This window comes from Gastrolobium bilobum, unplaced genomic scaffold, assembly GCF_033153095.1.
Source record: "Gastrolobium bilobum isolate Gb01-03AN ecotype WA unplaced genomic scaffold, APGP_CSIRO_Gbil_v1 utg11162, whole genome shotgun sequence".
NCBI lineage: Eukaryota > Viridiplantae > Streptophyta > Magnoliopsida > Fabales > Fabaceae > Gastrolobium > Gastrolobium bilobum.
The window spans coordinates 261,120-282,643 of NW_026897605.1; the positions used below are offsets into that span (position 1 = coordinate 261,120).

General features: G+C 36.1%; 2 protein-coding genes and 1 long non-coding RNA gene across 4 annotated transcripts; 2 read left to right on the forward strand and 1 right to left on the reverse strand.

Moving 5' to 3' along the window:
* The first annotated feature begins 1,206 nt into the window (after positions 1-1,206).
* Positions 1,207-12,253, forward strand: LOC133308507 (AUGMIN subunit 8-like). Its single transcript, XM_061509135.1, has 7 exons — positions 1,207-1,330; positions 1,454-2,903; positions 3,043-3,162; positions 6,517-6,633; positions 6,716-6,805; positions 7,125-7,232; positions 11,965-12,253. The coding sequence occupies exons 2-7, from the start codon at positions 1,605-1,607 to the stop codon at positions 12,028-12,030; spliced, it is 1,800 nt and encodes a 599-aa protein (XP_061365119.1). The 5' UTR covers positions 1,207-1,330; positions 1,454-1,604; the 3' UTR covers positions 12,031-12,253.
* A 1,302-nt stretch (positions 12,254-13,555) lies between these two features.
* On the forward strand, positions 13,556-20,922 carry LOC133308508 (uncharacterized). Its single transcript, XR_009751179.1, has 4 exons — positions 13,556-13,664; positions 14,407-14,456; positions 20,576-20,667; positions 20,798-20,922. It is a non-coding gene; the product is annotated as an uncharacterized LOC133308508 (long non-coding RNA).
* LOC133308505 (cellulose synthase A catalytic subunit 7 [UDP-forming]-like) lies at positions 14,681-19,726 on the reverse strand. Of its 2 annotated transcripts, none has more exons than XM_061509133.1 (13): positions 19,652-19,726; positions 19,359-19,554; positions 19,103-19,260; positions 18,725-18,758; positions 18,452-18,554; positions 18,054-18,320; positions 17,471-17,816; positions 17,140-17,397; positions 16,821-17,033; positions 16,543-16,714; positions 16,256-16,455; positions 15,802-16,155; positions 14,681-15,265 (listed from the first exon to the last, which is right to left on the reverse strand). In XM_061509133.1, exons 1-13 carry the CDS (start codon positions 19,724-19,726, stop codon positions 14,681-14,683), a joined length of 2,961 nt encoding a protein of 986 aa, XP_061365117.1. The 2 variants fall into 2 exon arrangements, with proteins under 2 accessions (XP_061365117.1, XP_061365116.1); XM_061509132.1 differs by having other exon boundaries at positions 18,725-18,770; positions 19,088-19,260.
* Positions 20,923-21,524: the final 602 nt, after the last annotated feature.

Genomic DNA, 21,524 nt, shown 5'->3' on the forward strand with positions numbered 1-21,524 from the left:
TTTTTTCTTCTCTTTCTTTCTTTGATTTCATCGAAATTCGTTCATATTAATCAGCAAAACAATTCGGGGTGGTTAAAAACGAAATTACTATTCTATGCTTTTTCTATTATTAGTGCTGTTATTGTAATTTTATTTATTTATGGGAAAAATATAAAAGATAGAAACTTATATCATTTTAAATCCTAACAGTTGATTTTCGTTCATCAACAGTTATAATCTATTGGGTCAAACTTAATGGATCAAATTTATTATTAATTAATTAATAATTTTGATTCAATAGATTATAACAGTTGATGGACGGAAATCAACAATTAAGATCTATAACTTATATCTTTAAAATAACAGATGTTATTTTCTTTATTTATATATATATTTTTGTTAAAGGAAACGATGTCTCTGAATTTTTTGCTTGTTTTTTTCCGAAGCTAATTATATATGTATTTCTGAATCGTGCTAGTTTTATAGGGATGGACAATGATCGTCCCTGCACGTGGACCTGCATGTCTTTACACATCTACCCGAGAACATTACCACCTGCGATTCCAACCTTCGATTAAATTAAGAACATTATAATAATTGTGCACAGCATACAAACAAAACAACAGACATAATTTAGAGGAAAACTCATAAATAAACAGTTAGAGTACCACATAGTATACTATGGTAATTACTATTAATTAGTATGGTGGTTCATCTTAGGAAAAAACCTACAACATTGATTTAGGTGAAGAATAGTTTGTTTCTTCGGGGGAAGGAGAGGGTAGTTTTTTCTGAAATAGAGAGTTTTGGTAATCCCTTTCGTTGAGTATACCCTTTTATGAAAAGGGGTTTGTTGTTGCTGTGAGAGTGAAGAAATAGGAGATAGTGCGTTTTATGTGGAGTGAAACCCATTGCCAGCGCACGCACACAACCATGGCACTCCCGTGAGAGAGGGGAAAATTTTAAAGCCTGTACCTTACCCTACGCACTTCCTCTCTCTTATCCTACACCATCCGTTATCTAGATTCTAAGTCCACTTCCTCCTTTCCCCAATTTCCAAGGGGACCCCTCCCTTACCCCCCCTGCAATTTGAAACCTTCTTATTGTTCAGTTAAACAAATAACCAACGTCTAATGATAATAAACGGTAAATGCACATCGTGGTCGTGACAGTTTCAGAGAGTTTCTCTCACCCATTACACCAAATGTTGTTTGCCCTCTCTGTGTTCTTCTTGCCATGTCCTGATCTGGTTCAATTTGGGCTCAATTTAATGAGAAAAACACACCCACTTGCGTTTACTGGGTGTGATTGTCAAAATCGTTCTCCGACAGATCTGAGTCTTTGTAAAGATGTGCGCTTTTTCCATTATTATTTTTTTCTCTTTTCCTTTTTGAGATGGGTTTAATTCTTTTCTTTTCTGTTTTTTTTTTTTATTTATTTTAATCTGACTTTTAGGCTGTTGCATTTCTGGCAGATTTACTGCACAGTAAAGGACCTCCTTTCTGGATAGTTTTGGGGCGGTTCATTTATTCCGTTGAATGCGGGACACATGATTGTCAAGGCTGCTGAATCTGGTTTAGTTTGATGAAAATTCCTATCAATGTGGTCTGATTGGGATAAGGTGGATGGATGTGTGTGAATCAGAGCAAGCATCACAGAAACACAAAGCTGTGGTGACCCCAAGACTACCTTTGATTCTGACTGAAAAGAACAATGCAGCCACCACCAGGCGCTCTCGAACAAGGGAGGTTAGTTCTCGGTACAAGTCACCTACTCCTCCGGCCACCCCTTCTGGTCCTCGTAGATGCCCTTCACCAAACCTCACAAGAACAACACCTTCTTCATCCTCCCAGTTGTTACAAAAGAGAGCTCACTCGGTGGAAAGGAAGAGACCTTCAACCCCTCCATCCCCACCACCTAGACCTTCTACACCTGTCAATGAGTCTTCTGTGTCGTCAAGAAGGATAGCAGGAAGCCGTTTGCCTGATAGTCTATGGCCTTCTACAATGAGAAGTTTGAGCGTTTCTTTCCAGTCAGATACCATCTCCATACCTGTTAGCAAGAAAGAGAAGCTAGTTAGTAGTGCCTCTGATAGAACTCTGAGGCCTGCTTCAAATGTGACACACAAGCAGCCTGAAAGTCCAACCACAAGAAAGGCTACGCCAGAGAGAAAGAGGAGTCCCCTTAAAGGGAAAAGTACTTCTAATCAGTCTGAGAATTCTAAACCAGTTGATAGTTTGCCTTCTCGGTTAATAGATCAGCATCGGTGGCCGAGTAGGATAGGTGGGAAGGTATCTTCTAGTGCATTAAACAGAAGTGTTGATCGTGCTGATACCAGAACGTTGAACACTTCTGTTCCAGGAACTGGTTTGTCTTCACTGAGAAGATTGTCTATATCAGAAGAAGAAAGTAAACCCTTGCAACGGGCTTCCAGTGATTCTGTAAGACTATTATCGCTTATTGGAAGTGGCAGAATAGGAAGAGAGGTTAAATCAGTTGATGACTGTTCGCTACATGAATTAAGACCTCACAAATCTGTTTCTGCAACTCCTTCGGATAAAGCAGGATTAGCAACTGCTGGAGTCAGATCTCAGTCCTTGTCAGCTCCGGGATCACGGCTGCCCTCACCTAGTAAGACCTCAGTGCTATCCTCTTCTAGTTCAAGAGGTGTCAGTCCGTGTAGGTCAAGGCCATCAACTCCTCCTTCTAGAGGGGTTAGTCCATCTCGAATAAGGCAAACCTATTCATCCATTCAATCCAACAATTCAATTTCAGTGCTCAGCTTTGTTGCTGATTTTAAAAAGGTGAAAAAGGGCGCAGAAGATGCTCACCAATTACGACTTCTCTACAACAGATACTTGCAATGGAGGTTCGCCAATGCGAGAGCTGAGGCGATACTTCACATCCAAAATGCTATTGTGAAGGTATTGCTGAGTACCTTTGACAACCTGACAAACTCTTTTTGATGTAGTTCTTCTGCTGTGTATATGATTGCATTTGTCAAATCATTTGCCTATTTTTTTATTTTTTTATTTTTAAAAAAGAACTTATTCAATGGTGCAGAAAACTCTATATAATGTTTGGATCACTACTTTGTCCCTGTGGGAGTCTGTTATTAGGAAAAGGATCAATCTTCAGCAGCTGAAGCTCGAGCTTAAGCTAAATTCTGTTTTAAATGACCAAGTAATATTTCTCCCTTCACTGGAATATAATTTTATATGCCAGCTTTTATTGTTCATGGTATATCATAGTTACTTTTTCCTTCTTCTTTTTGTGTTTTTTCCTTATAGGATAATTTAACATGAGATAGTTATTGACTGACTCGTTGGTATGTTTATAAGTGATGCAAATATACACAGCAAGAGATAGGTTCTATATATAAAAAAAAGCCACTCCTTATTAAACCCCGACTAGCGAGGGTTAGAATGAGGACAATCATTGTACGCAGTCTTCCTATTACATATTTTTGCAAAGAAACTATTTCTCGAATTCGAACCTGTGACATTTCTGTCACAAAGGAGCAACTCTACTGTAACACCCCGTTTTAGAACCAGTTTGTTAATATTACGTATGGCATTAAGCGTAGTTACAATCACAACAATTGAATTATAATACGAATAAACTTTTCCTTTTTCGTTAATAAACGTTTCTGTCTAAAATCAATTTCGTAATTGAAACAATTCCAGTAACTGTAATCATAACTTAAACGATGAGTGGAACACTGGATGTAATTTTATTTAGACCATACGTTGCTACCCCAGTGTGCCGAGTAGTTCCCTTAGACCAACAAGGCTTGAAAGCTCATTCTTATTGATATTCAACACTAAACACCTCCACTTTTTATTAACTTAAAGAATTTTATACTACTTCTATGGTCCTCATCTCCCAATATGTTATAGATCTCTTCGTTAGTTGCGCGTGGATTCAAACCACGCTCAAATGGGAACACCGTAGCTCAAGTTATGAATTTTTGAAGAAAAAGGTGCTGAATTCGCAGGTGCCACAGTTCTGGAGATCACACTCTATTTTAGTATTTCACCCATAACTTGGGTTATACTTATCCGATTGATGCAATCTTGGTCTCATTGGAAAGCTAAGAAAAAGATCTATAACTTCCATTAAGACACAAGGGTCCAAACCTATCATATAGGATATGAAAAATTGACAACAAGACATGATATCTTTATATTTACATTGATCTCAACCTAAATGTCTTCTTTCACCTAATTGGCATTGTATAACTACTACAAGACATAATCCTTACAATTTTAAGACGCACATTTATCAAAATAGGCATTCATGCCCTTCCATCATATATATACAACAAGTACTATATTACACAGTATCCAAATTTCTTTAATACATAACCATGAGACTTAGCTACAAAACACTATGATCAAATGCTTGGCTCCCATCAACAAGAGACACTAAAAGAGGTGAGCATAGGCTAAGGCCATCAAAATAAAGCATGACGTACATATATCAAATGGCTTTCAAATGTAAATCCTATACATGGGAACTACTAAATGACATGCATAACCAAAATAATGCAACATCCTCATGTATCAATCTAGTCCAAGTATGGCCACTTGCCACCAGAGGCTTCTGTGACTCTGGACCTGAAAGGGGGTCCCCACAACACGGGGTGAGATATACGAATATACCTCAGTAAACCAGGGGTCCTTGGAGCATTTCTCCACCCCATAGTTCACTCACAGTATAATAGCAATAACAGTAAGTAATACAGTAAATACATATTCATGCAGTGTGTCAAACATCTCCAGGAGACATCCCTCGAGCTCTCATGCTGTCCTAAGGATACTCAGGTGCAAATAGTCCTACTGGCCAGCTAAACTACCAAGTATGAATTACGCATCGTCATGCAACATGCAAAACACAGGGAAACACCATCCTATGCCACACCCAGTGCATACACATACGTATAACAAAGCATTAAACTACTTTACTACATTTACATACACTATCAACAACCACTACCCATTCAGGGCTTGGTGGAACAATTAAGGGATCAATTTCCAGGGTCTGAAGGCTTACCTCAATTGCTTCCAATCTCAACCTTTGTCCCACCCAATGTGCAAGTGCAACTAATCAAACTTCACAATCAATACCTACATCAAAGTACTAGACAATCTATCAAGGCAATCCAATGAATACCAATATATTCATCAACCCAACAAACATATTCACACCACAATAGGCATGGACTTACCAATCTCAATGAGCTAATCAAATTCCATTGCTTCCTCCAATGGTTGGTCACTCAAGGATGGTCCAATTGCCTCAATCCTAGCAATCACATGGATACAATCAATATCCAACCAAACCATTGCTTACAAATGCAAGAAAATCCACAAACTAGGCATAAATTCTTGCAATTTTCATAGTATAATCAAATGACTATCTAAGTTCATTTCTACCATTTATTCATCATTCCTAACAACATTTGTAAAGGGGTTTCGCTTCAATCTAAATCAAACCCATAAAACCCACAAAATCACTATTCATCATCTTCAACCTCATGCAATCTCCATGGAAACAAGTGTTAAGGAGTGGAAACTTATCACACAAGGCCACACAACCAAGGAATGAAGGTCTCTTAAGCTCCTATGGAAAGAAATGCCCTCAAACTCCTCCAATCACAAAATGGTTCGAATTTTGGGAAGAAGAAATCTCATTCCACAATGCTTCCTACTCAAAACCAAGCTTGGATTCACAAAGAGGGGAAGATTTGAAGCAAGATTGGCTTTGGAATGGTTTGGTTTGGTGGAGAATCAAGGAAGTTAGGGTTTGAGTTGGAAATGGCTTTCTCTCTTCCTCACTCTCAGCATCCAACGAAGAAGGGAGAAATAAGTGAGTTTTTGTGTTTTTAGCATTTAACATAGTTGAGTTATTTCCACCGAGTAAAAGCTTATCTATCTATTTAACTCCGTTCTCTTTCAAACTTTACCCAAAGGTTTGGAATATTTTTCTAGGAATATTTCTACTTTTACTTTTATATTTTGGGTACTTTTGCCTACTAACATTTTTACCGCATAATTTTCATTGACTGTACTTTTTACCTCAAAAGTGACCCTAATTTATTTAATTAGATATTTTACCTAATTTAACCCACTAATACAAGATTAATTGCTTAATTACACGCAATTAATTAAATCTCATAGTGAGGGATATTATATCTATCACTGCTCCAGCCAGCCCTTTAGATAGGTCATATATAGTGAAAAGTTGTTTTTCTTTTACTTTCGGATTATAGTTTATTTAAATGAATTTTAATTTTTGAAAAAGAAAGATTATGATTCTGTTTGTTGAAGTTGGAGAACATCTGATATAGTTTTGGAAAGGGCTAACATTTTGATCTAGATACTGTTATTGCATGAAATCTTCTTCAAAGTTGAGGTTCTAATTTCACTTGCTATAAGTGTGTGATGCTATTTTGTTTCCTTCTTCAATTGTTCCATATTTTAACACTTAACCATACATTTTTTAAATGTGGACCATTGACAATGACTGAAGCAGATGACCTACCTTGATGATTGGGCTGTGCTTGAAAGAGATCACGTTGATGCTCTATCTGGGGCTGTGGAAGACTTGGAGGCGAGCACTCTTCGTCTTCCAGTAACTGGAGGAGCAACCGTACGTATGGTGGTAGGGTGTCTTTTTGATTTTATAACTTTAGAGAAACACTGACTTAAGTACTATGTTTGCACTTTTACAGGCTGATATTGAGCATTTGAAGGTTGCTATCTGTCAAGCTGTTGGCGTCATGCAAGCAATGGGATCTGCAATATGCACTTTGCTCTCGCAGGTGAGTTGATGCTTTTCTACATGATTTGTACAGTATATATTAACATTGATGGGGATAAATATAACAGACTAAGATTTTCAATAATTTGCATCATCACCTAGCACATGTCTATCAAGCTATTTTGTAAGCCAATGCATTTATTATCAAACTTGTTATTTTCACTGTGGGCATGTTTATCCTTTCCTTCCTTTTGATTTCCAAATTGTAAAATAAAATTTTTGGATTTATTGGTAAAGGCCTTATTGTTGATTTCTTTATCTTCGTCAGATCATATGGTCTATTCCTGGTGCTTACACCATGTTATTTTTGTGTGTAATAGTTAGAGGGTATGAACGGTTTAATTTCTGAAGTTGCTGTTGTAGCAGCGCAGGAAAAAGCCATGCTTGATGAATGTGAAATGCTACTGGCTTCGGTAGCAGCTATGCAGGTGAGAGTCATGATATATGGTTTAAGAACATGAATTATGGACAGCAAATATCTCAAGCTTATATTGCCTTTGAACATAAATTAATTAGTAGGAAGTAAATTCCACTTCCACTTCAGTTATATATCACTGTGCGTTGAATAATTTAAATTTGATCTGATTTGTATTACACATTGTAGGGATTCAACTTTTAAGTCATGATGAATTAGAGAATCGTACTAATGCACTCTAGATCTAGATAATCAAGACCCTGGTTTGATTGTAAACTAGTGTCACTTCCTTACTATGCTAATGTTTTCAATATATTAGTACCTTCCTTTTTGGTTTGTCTTTCATTGACTGTGTCAGCAGCATATTATAAAGAGAGTGAGAATTCAGATTATGGAGTTTTCTTGCTCTTGAGCTACACTACCTCATTCTTCACAGAAGTAACTATGTCCTATTTTCAGTCAAAGGACGGATATCTGCATATTAGACAACCATTTTGTATCTTAAAACGAGTTAGTTGTTGAGGAAACTTGAGCGCGTCATTATGCAAAATGCTTCTCAGGGTCAAAATCTTTCTCTTGTTGATTTTTGCAAAAATTACCTACGATATAAAGTAAATTTCTGAAAATCGTGAAGAACTTTTTGAGCGTATGGTTTACTGGTCTCATAAAACAATGTTAGGATTTAGAACTTAATCGTTTTTCTAGGAAGATTAGGACCCAATTGGCAGGATATAATTTCTAGATATTTTAGACATTCTTACTTGTATGAATATCACAAGACTTAATGGAACATCCGTCTCGAGTCGGTTCAGTTAGCACACATATGATACTAAACAGAAACAGCGGAAGACTTAACTTAGGAAAATACGCGCTAACTTTTTCTTTTTCTTTTATCCTTTTCTCATGATATATCACATTGCATACATCTTCTAGTTTACTTTTCATTTGACGGAGACGAAAATCAGACAAAGTAACATCTGTAAATCGGACAAATGGGGATTTGCGAATCTCACTCTCAAGATATCCTGATAAACAGTTTATATAATCTATGATTATAGAAATATCAGATATCCATCACAAGTCACATACCCATCCATGGGCTCATATATAACTTCGCTCTGTGCCACTAAATCTAACAGCATGCAAAATCAACACATACACATAACTGAATACTGCATCATCATATAAGCATGCCTGAATACACAATTGTACATGCATCAAAACGGAAACGTGTACAAGACATATATAGGCCATATACAAGGAATGGATCAGACATCATGATCCTCAAAACAATGGAATACTAATGCAAAATAACAATCCTCCAAAATAATAGTAGCATACTGCTACCCAAAATTCGGTCCACGATGCACTCTATCCATGGGTCGTATCCCTGCCTCGTGTAGGCTCACCGACAATCTCTACACCTGAAATGATGTCCCCAAACGGGGTGAGATAACAAATCTCAATAAGCTCCAGGTTTATAGAGAATTCTCCATACCCTGGGCTCACTCCTACATGAAAGTCAGATACAGAGTATACAAGGCATCATATAACAGATATCACAACTGAACAAAGCATATATACATATCTTATTAGAGGCGTACGCAGTCATTCCCAAGGGAGGACCCAAGCGGAACCAGAAACATATTAGAGGTGTACACAGTCAGTCCCGAGGGAGGACACCAAGCAGACATCAGTGCACATAGAAGCAATGGCCAAAGATCATTACAGAAATCACATCAGAACAAAAAATATCATATTATCAAATAGCTCTATATGAATGTATCTATACAAAGCATCAAATACAATCATACAATTCAACCATAGTCCACTAACCATGGTGGAGCACACAAGTAGGAATAGACTCCTTAAACATAGAGCTTATCTCTTGAAGCTTTTTAATTTGCTTACTTGAAGAACAAGCTACTTATCTTGCTCCAAAGGAATCTAAACGCTCACAGTCCCTTGGCACACCTAGAGAAAGAATCCAAAACAAAACTCAATAAAATGCTACACTGGCATGTAATTACAAGGCATACACTTTATTGTTTACTTTCATTTCTTCACACTTATACCAATCCTATGTCAATCCACAAGTCAAGACCGCAATTTCTTAAACTCATTTATTAGATCATTTAAGGATGATTACCTTACATAGGGTCTTAGAATAACCCAACCAAGCTTCTAAAATACTCTTTACAATTTTTAACAATTCCTAGCCTCACCACTCCCACAAGGCCGAATCCAAGACTAAGGGAAAAGCTAGGAATTTTCATCTATTCATTTCACACCACCAAAGGTCCCTAAATTATTTATGCATTCCCCTTAACAATTTAAACACAACATAGGCATACTTTCCTTCACAAGGCCGAGGCACCCATAAAAGAAACCAAGATGCCTTTCGTCATTTCTTAAGCCATCTCACTTCATAATCCTATTAATTCCATGCATTGGAACCTCAACACATTATCAAAACAAAGTTTAACACAATCAATCCCTAAGCAACCCTATAGGTCGAAATCTAGAGGGAGCTTTTCCAATGGATTTTTCTTTTTATTAACTCAATTTAACCACTCATACACACTTCCACATACATATAATCCTTCACAAATTATGCAATTTAATTTTTGCACACCAAACCCCCAAAAAGCCCAACATGGCCTAACCCTACATAGTGGTCCAGGGGAATTTTTTTCAAATTCTAAACACATGTTCATACTTATTTCACATCCTAACTTCATTAACCACACTAATCCATCTTAAATTTCAATTTTCAAACTAAATAACATTCCACAAAAAGTGCTCATAATATTCAAAACTTAAATCATGACATTTAAACCAATGGAATGAGGATCTCTTACCTCAAATCACCTATACAAGGCTTGGAGAACAAAACTCAAGCTTGGTTCCACCCAAAAACCCAATCTCTCTTTAGGATGAATAGTGACCGAAATTTGAGAAGAAGAGAACTCTTCATACAAGCCCTTTCAGCCCAAACGAATAGGTGGAATGGGTTCAAAATGATCTCTACTTAAAGTTTCATGTGTGACACCTTTGTGTTTTGGTGGCTAGATGAGTGAGAAAGAGAAGAGAGAGAAACTGAGAAAGCAACCTAAACTCCCCCCCCCCCTTCACCCTTGGCTGTCGCTGGTTTCTGGTGTGGAAGGAGAGAGAAAAGTGAAAAATGGTAATGAATAGTGCTCACTTAAGTTTATAAAGTCATTTGGTCTTTTACCGGTTGTTTTCCTCTCATTTAATTTCACTTAAATTGACCAGGAACTAACTTAAAAGCTACGGACATATTTTTATTTTTCTGAATTTATTTACTTAATTTTTATTCCCAAAGGAATAGTATTTTTAATTCATAGTAGGGTGCACCGTTTATGACGAAATGCATTGTGAATCACTTACTGTGCACTGTTTACGCACAAAACTGTAAAACTTATAAACTTAACACTTTTGGTCTAAACATGACTTGTTTGGCATATATTGGACTTCCTTAATCTTATTTCATCAATTATTTAGTTCTGGACTCTACCGGTTGCTTAAACAGAGGTACAAAATACCTGGCAGAAACACTATTCATGAGATTTTCACGGAAAGTGCAAGACTATACAATTTTTCGTTCTGAACTCATATTTGACATCAGAATTTCCCAAATTAGGTCTCTAAACTCATTTTGCTCATTTTAAGCTCTACCGGTTGATTTACAACAATGCAGAACATCTGGCAGAAAGCACTATTCATGACTTAGTCATGATTACAGTCAAAATACTCAAAATCATGTTCTGAATCTAATTATGACATTTAAATCCTTAAATTAAATCACTAATTAAGATTTACCAGCGAGGTCATTATACTTAATCTATATGGCTTATGCGTAGTTTGCTGTATAACCTTTAGATTATCCTGCCTAAAATAACGATGTTAATACACTTGGGTTTTAGTTGCTAAAGTGATGCAGCTACACTATCTATTGATGTTTGCTTATAAGAGAACTTCTGTCTTGATCTTCAGTTGAGAATTCCCACGGGTAAATATATTCATAAAGTTTTATGCTTCTTTGTAATGCCAGAATGGACAAATGAGAAGGACAATGAATATGCCTGGGGCATGGGTTTATTGAATATTCCTCTTGGAGGGTTTAGCCGTTCAGGGATTTGATGGCCTGGCTGAAGTCTATCTCTCCTTACCCCTTTCCTCATTTTTCTATCATTGGGGTTCATGTTGTTTGTCATTGTTTCTTAGGGGTTATAATTAGTTTATCTTTTTTTGATTTACCGTTCTTGTATCTTCAGGGTCAGCTCAATATCTAAAGTCCAAATACAGTTCTATATCTTTATCAATTATCTTCACGTTGCTTTCCCTTGTTACCTGTTTTACTCGTATTCCCCTTTGCTACACGGAGCTTTATCTCATCTGTTTGTCTCATAAAATTTAGGACAATGAACTTTTTCAGTAATGCTTACTGTAAAGCAGCTAACATGACAAGTTCGTGAAAGAACACTTATTAGGGAAAGCTGGATATTTCATTTTATTTTATTTTTCCCATTTCTGTCTGGAGATCTTATAGTATGTTTTATAATGACGGGACATCCTTTGATGATGGGCTTGGACAGTTTAAAAGGACTTGTGTCTGAAATTGTTCTTCATCATCAATTGATGCATAAATGGAATAGAATTGCATTGCTTTCATCACCACCATCATGCTTGTGTTAGTTTCTAATCAATTTTGGCAAAAACAGGTTGAGGAAAGTAGCCTTCGGACGCAGCTAATGCAAATCAAGCAAGCTTTGGGTATAAGCAAGTAGCCAAATTTCGGAAATTTAAACACACATGAACCTGACCTGCTGCCAAGCTAACAAGTAATAGCTTATCGCTTGCGGCTTCAGCCATAGCATCAGTATCTAATATATTTCAGCTTCTTTACCACTGTAAATTTTTTAATAGGTTTTCTTCCCGTTAAATATGATGGAATCGATATTGTTTTATCATCCTTTTTTTTTCCCCATCTTTTTCTTCTTTCTTTCTTTTTTTTCTCCCCAATACTAGAGAGGCATGAGGCCTCCAATTGTAATTTTGTATCAGGCAAAGGAAAAGAAAATGAAAAGCAATGGAGCAAAATATTGACACCCATCCAAATTTACGCTTTGCTTTTATCATATTTACCATCAACATTTTGACTTTATACAGACTGGCTTGTTGCAAGTTATCTGAATAATAATAGGGGAGGGTTATATTTATTACCAGATAAGTTTATCACTCTTACAATCAATCTCATCACCGTTAGATTAAAATTAAATCTAACGGTTCATAATTATCCTTTATAATCCTATTTTTTACTCTCACACCCCCCTCTCTGTCTCTCTCTTTAGGTTTGAGATATGCACATTTCTTTCTTTCTCTAGGTTTTAAAATCAACTCTCTCATACTCTTTAGTGTTATAGTGTTTTGATCTTCAATTCCAGTAAAAATATCTCACCAAAACGAATAATCGGACATGTAATTAATTCTTTCCGTTACATAATAAACGCAGCGCAAAGAATTATAAGGGATGTATTCCATTACAACTTTTACGAGTTCGGTTGTCTGATAACATGCCCTTAGATTTAATTTTCGAAATTATAAGGGGTTGGTTTGAATTTGTGTTTTCGGATGTCAAAGTCATAAAAAATTTGTATCCACATTTACGCTTTCAAAGAATTTGGAGAGAGATGTGCAGATCCCAAACCTAGAGAGAGAGGGGAATATGAGAGTAAAAATTAGGATTATAAGAGATAGTTATGAACCGTTAGATTTAATTTTAATCTAACGGTGATGAAATTGGTTGTAAGGGTGGTAAACTTACCTGGTGGTAAGTATAACCTTATAAAGAAGTCCCTTAGAATTTAGAATCATACCATTTTTTTTTTTTTGGTTTAATGTTTGTCCTTTTAAAAGATATAGAATTGTATCATTTTAAGTAAGAGAAAAATACAATCAAGAAAATAATAGGTGGAGAAAGTGAGTGATATTTTTAATTTAAATTTTAAATAAAAATATATTGGTTTGTGTTTTTCTCTCACTTAAAATGACATAATTATATATTATTTAAAAGAATAAATATTTTTTCTCTTTTTTAATTTTAAGATAATAAAAATTTAAAGCAGAATATTTAAATTTAAATTAATTTTGTAATAAGGTAATTATTATTCACAACTCGAATATTAAAGCTACATAAGATATGCCCTAATATTATAAATGAAAAAAAAAAGTTTGTATTTTAATTTTTTTTAAGGAAGCTCAAAATAAAATAAGAATAAAAATAAAAAAAAAAATTATGGCATTCATCAAACACCTGGACTGCATATGCGCACGCAGATGATCCACAGCGTGCACATTATGTGAACCAGTTAGCCAGAACTCGCTGCTCAGCTTAATCAACAAAGGGTGCACTATAATTGAGGTTAATGTGATCCTACCCTACTTGTCTTTTATCTGATGATTAGTTCCATTATCATGCAATAGTTATCTATGCATTGCTGCTGGAGAAGTTAATAGGGAAGATGAGGAGGGTAGGATATTATTAAGAGAATGTTACTTACTGTAAGCATGATGTGGAAGAAGAATAAGAAAAGAAATGCATGCATGGTTGATGGTCATGTTGAGAAGTTAGCCATCCCTTTTTTTTTTTTTTTTGCCCTTATTGGAACTGAACCCAGAACTGAGTTCAGGACCATAAAAAATGTGTGGGTTTGTTCAGGAAATAGATTTATCTGTCATTAATAGGAAAAATATTAAACCCTAACTTTAAATGACAAATGTAAACCAATATATAAGTTATCTGCTTGCAGGAGAAACATTAACCCCTATATAGCATTGCATTCTTTTGTGTCCATACAGAAGATGATGTTCTCTTTGTGAATGTATGGAAATCATATTTAGTTTCAATCTTTATGGTTTGCATCTTCTCTGAATTTTTGTAACGGAGCTTTTAGTGATATGTTTTCATATTTAATTTTGAACTATAAGCATAAAAGTCACCATGTTTCATCTTCCATCTGATTATCAAGTGTTCTCCAAATTTTTCATCTTCTTTTTTTTTACACCAAAATTTCCATTTTTTATTTCCCTTATCTGTTGCTAGGTTCAGCATCTTCTCTGGATTTCAGTCAGTCTAATAACTGTATCTGCTATTTGGACTTCAGGTGAATAAATTAAGTGATCTTGATCTCATTTGCAGCCAAAAAAATCAATGGTAACACTTGTTCCTACTTACAAAATTAACTATATAGCTCTACCCTTTCGCTTTTCATTTAATGCAAAAAGGGAAAATGGAAAAGAAAAGGACATGTTGCATGTTGTTTCACAAAAAATTGTACTCGAGCATTATTTCATATTGGTGCATCTAGGCTCTTCGAATTCGTTTCGTACTTGTAAAAAAAATGACATGCATCTTCAAGAGATGTAGGTAAAACAGATTCAGCAACTGATTCCACATTGCTTGATATCAGGCCCCTTAGTTTTTAACACAAAAGGGTCAATTCTTACCCAAACCAAGGAGAAGATAGAAGCCAAAAGCACAGACCATATGACAATAAGAGTTGGTGTTCTGTTCTGCCTACCCATCAGACCTTTAAGGAAAGGGTACAAATGGACAATAACCCATGAAGAAAAGAAGAGCTTCCCAAGCATTGCTCCCCAAGAATGTTCACCACTGTTTATGGCATCTGTGAACCCTGCTACAATACCAATAAGGTTGATTATTATGATAGTAGTTGGAGGTATTAGGAGTGCAGTCCATTTAATTGTGTATAGTTCACGAAACTCCCCATCATCTGGGGCCTTTGATGCAACACTGAAGTTTGTATTATTAACTTTAGCTAGGGCTCCCATTAGGCCTTGTACAAGGGCAAAGAGGTTTGCAGACACACTGCCAATGACCCAGAATTGCTGATTTCTCCACCATTCCTCAAGGCCAACTCCACTCCATCTCAATTCAAGAATAGCCGAAGCAAAGATTGAGATGAACAGAGAAATAAATATTAGACTTGCAAAAGTTCCTACCTGGAAATTGAACCAATGAACAATGGCTTCATCAGTGAATAAAGAAAGAGCTTGAAAGCATTTCAAAAGTTCTCAGGAAACTTTGGTAGCAAGTACGAAGAACCTTAGAGAAATTAGATTTATGTTTCTATTCTCATTTTATAGGGAATGTATACTAAACTTTTGTTTATTCATTTTACTTGAGTGATATTTAACCCTTGCTACATGCATTACAGTTCATTTAATCTAGCATGCTCACTTTAAAAATGTAAATGAAAAACTGCCTTGTTAGAGGTTCATGATTATCCAATGGTATTTTCTAAAGGACAAGCCCCTATGCACAAGGCTCCCAAACTTTGCCAGGGTATGGGTGAGGGTAAATTGTACGTTGTCTTACCCTTTCATTTTCGCAAAGAGACAATTTTCTAGACTCAAACCCGTGACCTTCCTATCTCAAAGGAGCAATCTCACTGTTGCTCTTATCCAATGACTATCATTAGTTGTTTTTGTTAAGGCATTAATTGTAATAAATAAATTAGTTAAAGAAAATTTGTTACCGATGGTGTGATGAATTTGTCAGTGAGCAAGCAGATTGCAGGAATGAGACAATATATTAGGAGAGGTATTGAGCTGAAGGGGTAGACAGTGCTGTTAATATAAGCAATTCTCTGAAGCCCCTTGAGTCTTCCTTCCTTGAAGCCATACCATAGTGGGCAATGGCGGCTGAAGAGGATCTGAAGTGATCCCACTGCCCATCTTAACACCTGGTTTAGTCTATCTGTAAGGTTGATAGGAGCTGTACCCCTGAATGCAGGTCTCTTTGGCATGCAGTATACAGATCTCCAACCATGACAATGCATCTTGAAACTTGCAAGCATATCTGCTGCTATAGATCCATAACTCAAACCTATCTGCACATGCCAAAAATGATAAAGAATGTTTCAGCTGTATATCTATCATCTCATTTGGGAAAACCTTTGAGGGACATGGAAAAGTGCTTTGTTTTAATACCTCATATCCCCAGAGAGTTCTGTCTTCATAGCTACAACTCATGACATGAATGGCTTCTTTAAGCAGGGCTTCCTGACTTGAAGAAGGATCAGCACCACCTTCTTCTGTTATTGAAGAATTCACAAAAAGTGTTGAGTTTCCAAATTTATTTTCAGCATTCATCTGTGACTTCAATAGCTGCTTGTCTTCATCTGTTGCTGCTATAAAAAGAAAAGTGGTTGTTAAGATGGAAGGGGATAAGAAAAATGTTCCTGTGTTTTTGTTAAATTATGGAGGATTCTGGTCACCTGTTATGCTTCCATCCTCTCCATTTTCATCCTGTTTTGAGTGCACTTGCACTATTCGTGGGCGTTTCGAAGCCTTTGGAGAATCAAAGCCATAAAAAGCGTTCCTTCTGAAGATACATGCTGAACCAACATAAGCTGGTCCTTGAATTCCATCAAGGCACCTCATGTTAATCTACAGAAAAATGGTACCATATCAAATTCCACTCACACAATGAAGGGAACAAAGTGAATTTAAAAAACAAAGACACAGAATTTAGAGCTAAAACTATTGCACTTACATCAAATAAAACACTGTTTTTATTGGCATAACGATCATGTCTATCTAGGCTGTCAAATCTTAGTGGAAACTGGACAAAGCCAATGGTATTCCCAAGTTGTATGTCCATAAAGAAACACATGGCCTCTCGCACGACTTTGCTGTTATTCACATAATGATTGCAATCCAAGTTCAGCACGAAAGGAGCATTGCTTAGCACGGCTGACACGCGTAGCTGGACAGAAATTCAGGAGCTTTTAGTCCACAAAAAGCTTATTTTAGCTTTATGAGAATGAGAAAATATAATCTAAACGATGAGAGAAGGTGCTTGAAATGTTTACCAAGGCATTCATTGCACCAGCTTTGCTGTGGTGTTGAAATGCAGGCCTTTTCTCGCGAGATATGTAGACAAGGCAAGGAAGTTCATTACCTTCATGGCCTCCATTCTTAGCAAGAAGGATTTGTATCATACTTGGATGATCTTTGGTATTGTTTCCTGGCCATGGTGTCTCATCTTGCATAGTCCACCCTTCTGGGGGAACTCTCATGGATTTAGCCACAAGTGCATTTATCCTCACCTTAAATTCTTCATATTCTCTCTGTCAAGTAACAAGAAGCAGTGAGATTTTGTTCTTCATTCTAAAAGGAGGCATTAAGATGATTAATGCTAACCTTCATAGTACGACGTTCTTTTACGTATGTGGACTGAAGCTTATCCTTCATATAATCTATCTTCTCAGAAAAGTACTTCTCTGGTGCTCTAGGTTCTGCAGAAAATTTTTTGCAGAAAGGTACCCACTTTCGCGCAAATTCAGCAGTTTCTTGAAGAGCTTCAAAGGTGAGCATGGAAGCTCCATCATCAGAAACATAGCATGAGATTTTGTCAGCAGGGTAATCCAAGGCCAAGATTGAAAGAACAGTATTGGCTGTAACTAGAGGAGGTTCCTTGATTGGATCTATGGTAGTGACAAAGATATCTATTGGAGAAAGCATGTTTGGCTTGTTCTCCGGTTCAAACCTGCATTACAAGTTTTAGACATTTAGCTTATTAATTCATATTTCAGCTCTTATTAGAAGTAGAATCAACCATAAAGTCATGAACGTTGTATAATGTGTTGTTAGTGACTCATTATAATTTAATAGCCCATGTTATTTTGTAATATTGGTTACTTGGTGCCTACTCTTGCTCTTGGAAGTTATATGAATATGAAAATTAGCTCCATTTAGATCACAGCTGCAGAGAAATTCATGACACCTGATTGAAAGACGATCAAGGTATGTCTCGCGATCAATAGGAAACCATTTTGGAATCTGATCAACCAGCCATGACAATGCAAGCCAGATTTCACATATTACAGATGTGAACCAGAGTCCAATTGCATCAGGTACTGGGTGGAAGATTCTGTACTGAAAGAAGAGTAATAGAATGATGAACCGAGCCGCAACCATCATTCTATAAGGACTGAGTCTGCCTGATGGTATTGCTACTTTCCTTGAGAGTGGCTGTCTAGTTTCATCTTTCCTGCATCATATTATATGACAGCACACAAAACATTAATTAGTTTAGCATTTTCCTAGAATTCAGGACACATGGTTGCTAAAATAGTATCACAAGGTTCCTAAATTACGGAATGGTGTCATGATGATGCATACATGGCCTTTTCAGGATCAACTGAGGCATCAGTTTCAGGCATCAGATTGCCTTGACTCAACTTCCAGTCATCTATTTTCTCCTTGTCATGCAATTTTGCACCACCTGCTTCATGAAGACATGTTAATTATATTAAGCAAGTGTTTTAACTCTATTTTCTTACTTATTGTAGCAAGAAGAGAAAGTTACTCCTCCATCATAAAGAGATCCATAATTTCAAATTACAAACTAGGAAACAAAAATTAAAGGTGATAACGGAGAAGGCTAAAACATACCAGGTTCTCCAATACTGTGAGAAGATATGGGTAGCTCCCCATTCACCTGCATGTTGCGTACAAATAGTCTAAATTACTATGTAAAGGAATAGTCCAGTAAAAATGAAAATGAAAACCTTAAAAAAAAATATCACTCCCTGTTAAACCCGACTAGCGAGTGTGGGGTGAAGATAATCCTTATACGCAGCCTTATCCTTGCATAATTGCAAAGAGACTGTTTTCTTGATTCGAACTCATGACCTTTCAGTCATGAAGGAGCAGCTTTACCACTACTCCAATTTGCCCCCTTTAAAGGTAAAAATATTAATTATATACATTAAATGCAAGTAGAATTTTGTTTCCTTCTATAAGGCTTAGACTAACATTTGCTAAACCTACCGGTATTGATTTAGAGTTCTCATTATCATCTCCATGGTTCATTTTCCCTTGCAGCTTCTCTTCATACTGAAGCTTGTACTTTTCTTCTTCCATTTTGAATTCATGTTCAATATCATCCACATCATCTTCATCTTCATCTCCCTCCACTCTTGGGCTTCCTTTTCACATTAATAAATAACAATCAAAGACAAAAGTTACAAAATATAATTTCCATCGTCTCATATATTCAGTATATAGTTACTTGTTTTCCAATTACCTTTGATACGCTTGTATCTTGTATGACACTGAGGGCAAACTTGAGTCCCTTCCCTTCTTTCATACTCATAGCATGGCCTGCACACTGGGAAACCACACTCCTCACAAGCTACAAACAAGTCTCCATCCACCGTAAGTCCCACAGAATCACCACATATGTCACAGAGTTGACCATCTAAGTTCTTCACATGCTTAGGCTGCAACAAAATTAGGTATAAGTTATTCAAACATATAGAAAATGTCACCAAATTATAATACAAAGAAACTTCTCTTCCTTGTTTCTCAATTGTTTACCTCATCGCGTCCTTGAACAACCAAAAGCTCATTGCTGTTATGAGACCCTGCAAAAAGTCCAGTCCTAGCTTCCATGGTGAGTGGGGAATGGAAGCAGTGCAAGTATTGGTGAATGAGGTTCTAGTTTATATATATAACACCTCTCCTGAATTAAGGTAAAGGGTAGAGGTTCCTGTTTTTGGTGTCCACATAAAGGTGCTAGTGTTGGTTGTGGGGTTATTATTGACTTGAAGAGTTGAAGTTATCCTGCAACTAAACTTGCGTTGAAACCAGGATAGAGTTTGCATTTAAGAAAAATAGCTTAATGCTGAGACATCATCTTTCTGAAAAGGGCACGTATTTTTGTGTAGTTTATAGGTTAAAGTTCTCTCCTTGTTAAGGTGCGTAGGTGGAATAAGCATATCTCATGTATCAGTTTCATAATGTTTATACAGCAACTATAGAAACAGGACGTTCTTCCTAAGATGCTTGACGTTTTATACTTACTAGTGACACTTATGCTCAAGTTCAGATCCATGTTGCTGCTTGGTATGCAACTCAATCTTTTTCAGGATACTGAGATCCTCTCTCTTGATGTTTCCTCTCACAAAAATTGATGTGTTATGTTGTTTTAAACACAACCCCACAAAAATGACTATAATGGAAAAGAAGGATAGGATGTCACCACCTTGTTTCTTCACTTAAAAGATACATGCTTCCACCTTTTACATGCAATTACCATCGTAGATAGGGTGAGTTCAGCCATTTACTTTTTGAATTTGACATGATAGCAATGTTAAAAGAGATTCTTCTTGAAGATATGCATATGAACCCAACTTGATATTTTTCATGTCCTTATCACATTAGGAAACAAAGGACTGAAGTCTAATGTATAAAATTTTATTCCCCTCTTTCTTCGTCCTCCTTTATATTATGTTCATGAAGCAAAATCCTGACACGTCAATGATTGGATTCAAAGAAGATGGCTTGAAGATCAAATAAAAAACCAGGTCGCCAGATACCAATGTATTGATCAAGTAAGTTGTTTTGCTTTCATGCTTTCTAGTGCACGTTTTAAGCAACTCATTCTGTTGAATGTTTTTTAACAAACATCTTGAGCCTTATTTCAAACATTTTGTTTAATTCAGCATGTCTTTTATTTTTCAGCGGATATAATCATTGTGAAGCACACCTGCTTCGTAATTTATTATTATTATGTTGTTGTTGTTGTTTGGCAATGCACTAGTGCATGGATGAAAAAGCAAGCAGAGGAAGAAACAGAACACAGTAGCATTCGTATATTCCTTCTTATGTATAAATGTAGTGGAGAGTAAGCACGGAAAAATCCACTAAAGGGACATTCTAGAGTTAATGCCCAATGCAAATTCTTAAAATAACGTTCTTAAATACATATTTTCTTGAAATATGATACATTTTTTGCTGTCCAATGGCAATAATGAAACTAACTTCATGCCTCATGATTTTAGTGAAACAATTCAGTTTAGAATTCATTATGTTACCTCTCTCTCTCTCTCTCTCTCTCTCTCTCTCTCTCTCTCTCTCTCTCTCTATATATATATATATATATATATATATATATATATGAGAAGAATCCGTTCACAAATATTTTTTACAAATTACACTAAGTATGACCGGTCATACACTCTTGATTGAAGTATGACCGATTATACTTAGTGTAGTTTGTAAACAAAAATTTTGTAAATATAACCTTCCCCATATATATTGAAAAAAGTATTTATCTTGCCGTATAAGATAAAATTATTTCCTACAATTCTAAAATGATATTGTTTTGTGGTTAGGAAACAAATATCCGATATTTTGAGATTTTTTTTTTTTTGGTAAGCGATATTTTGAGAATTTTACTTGTGTATTA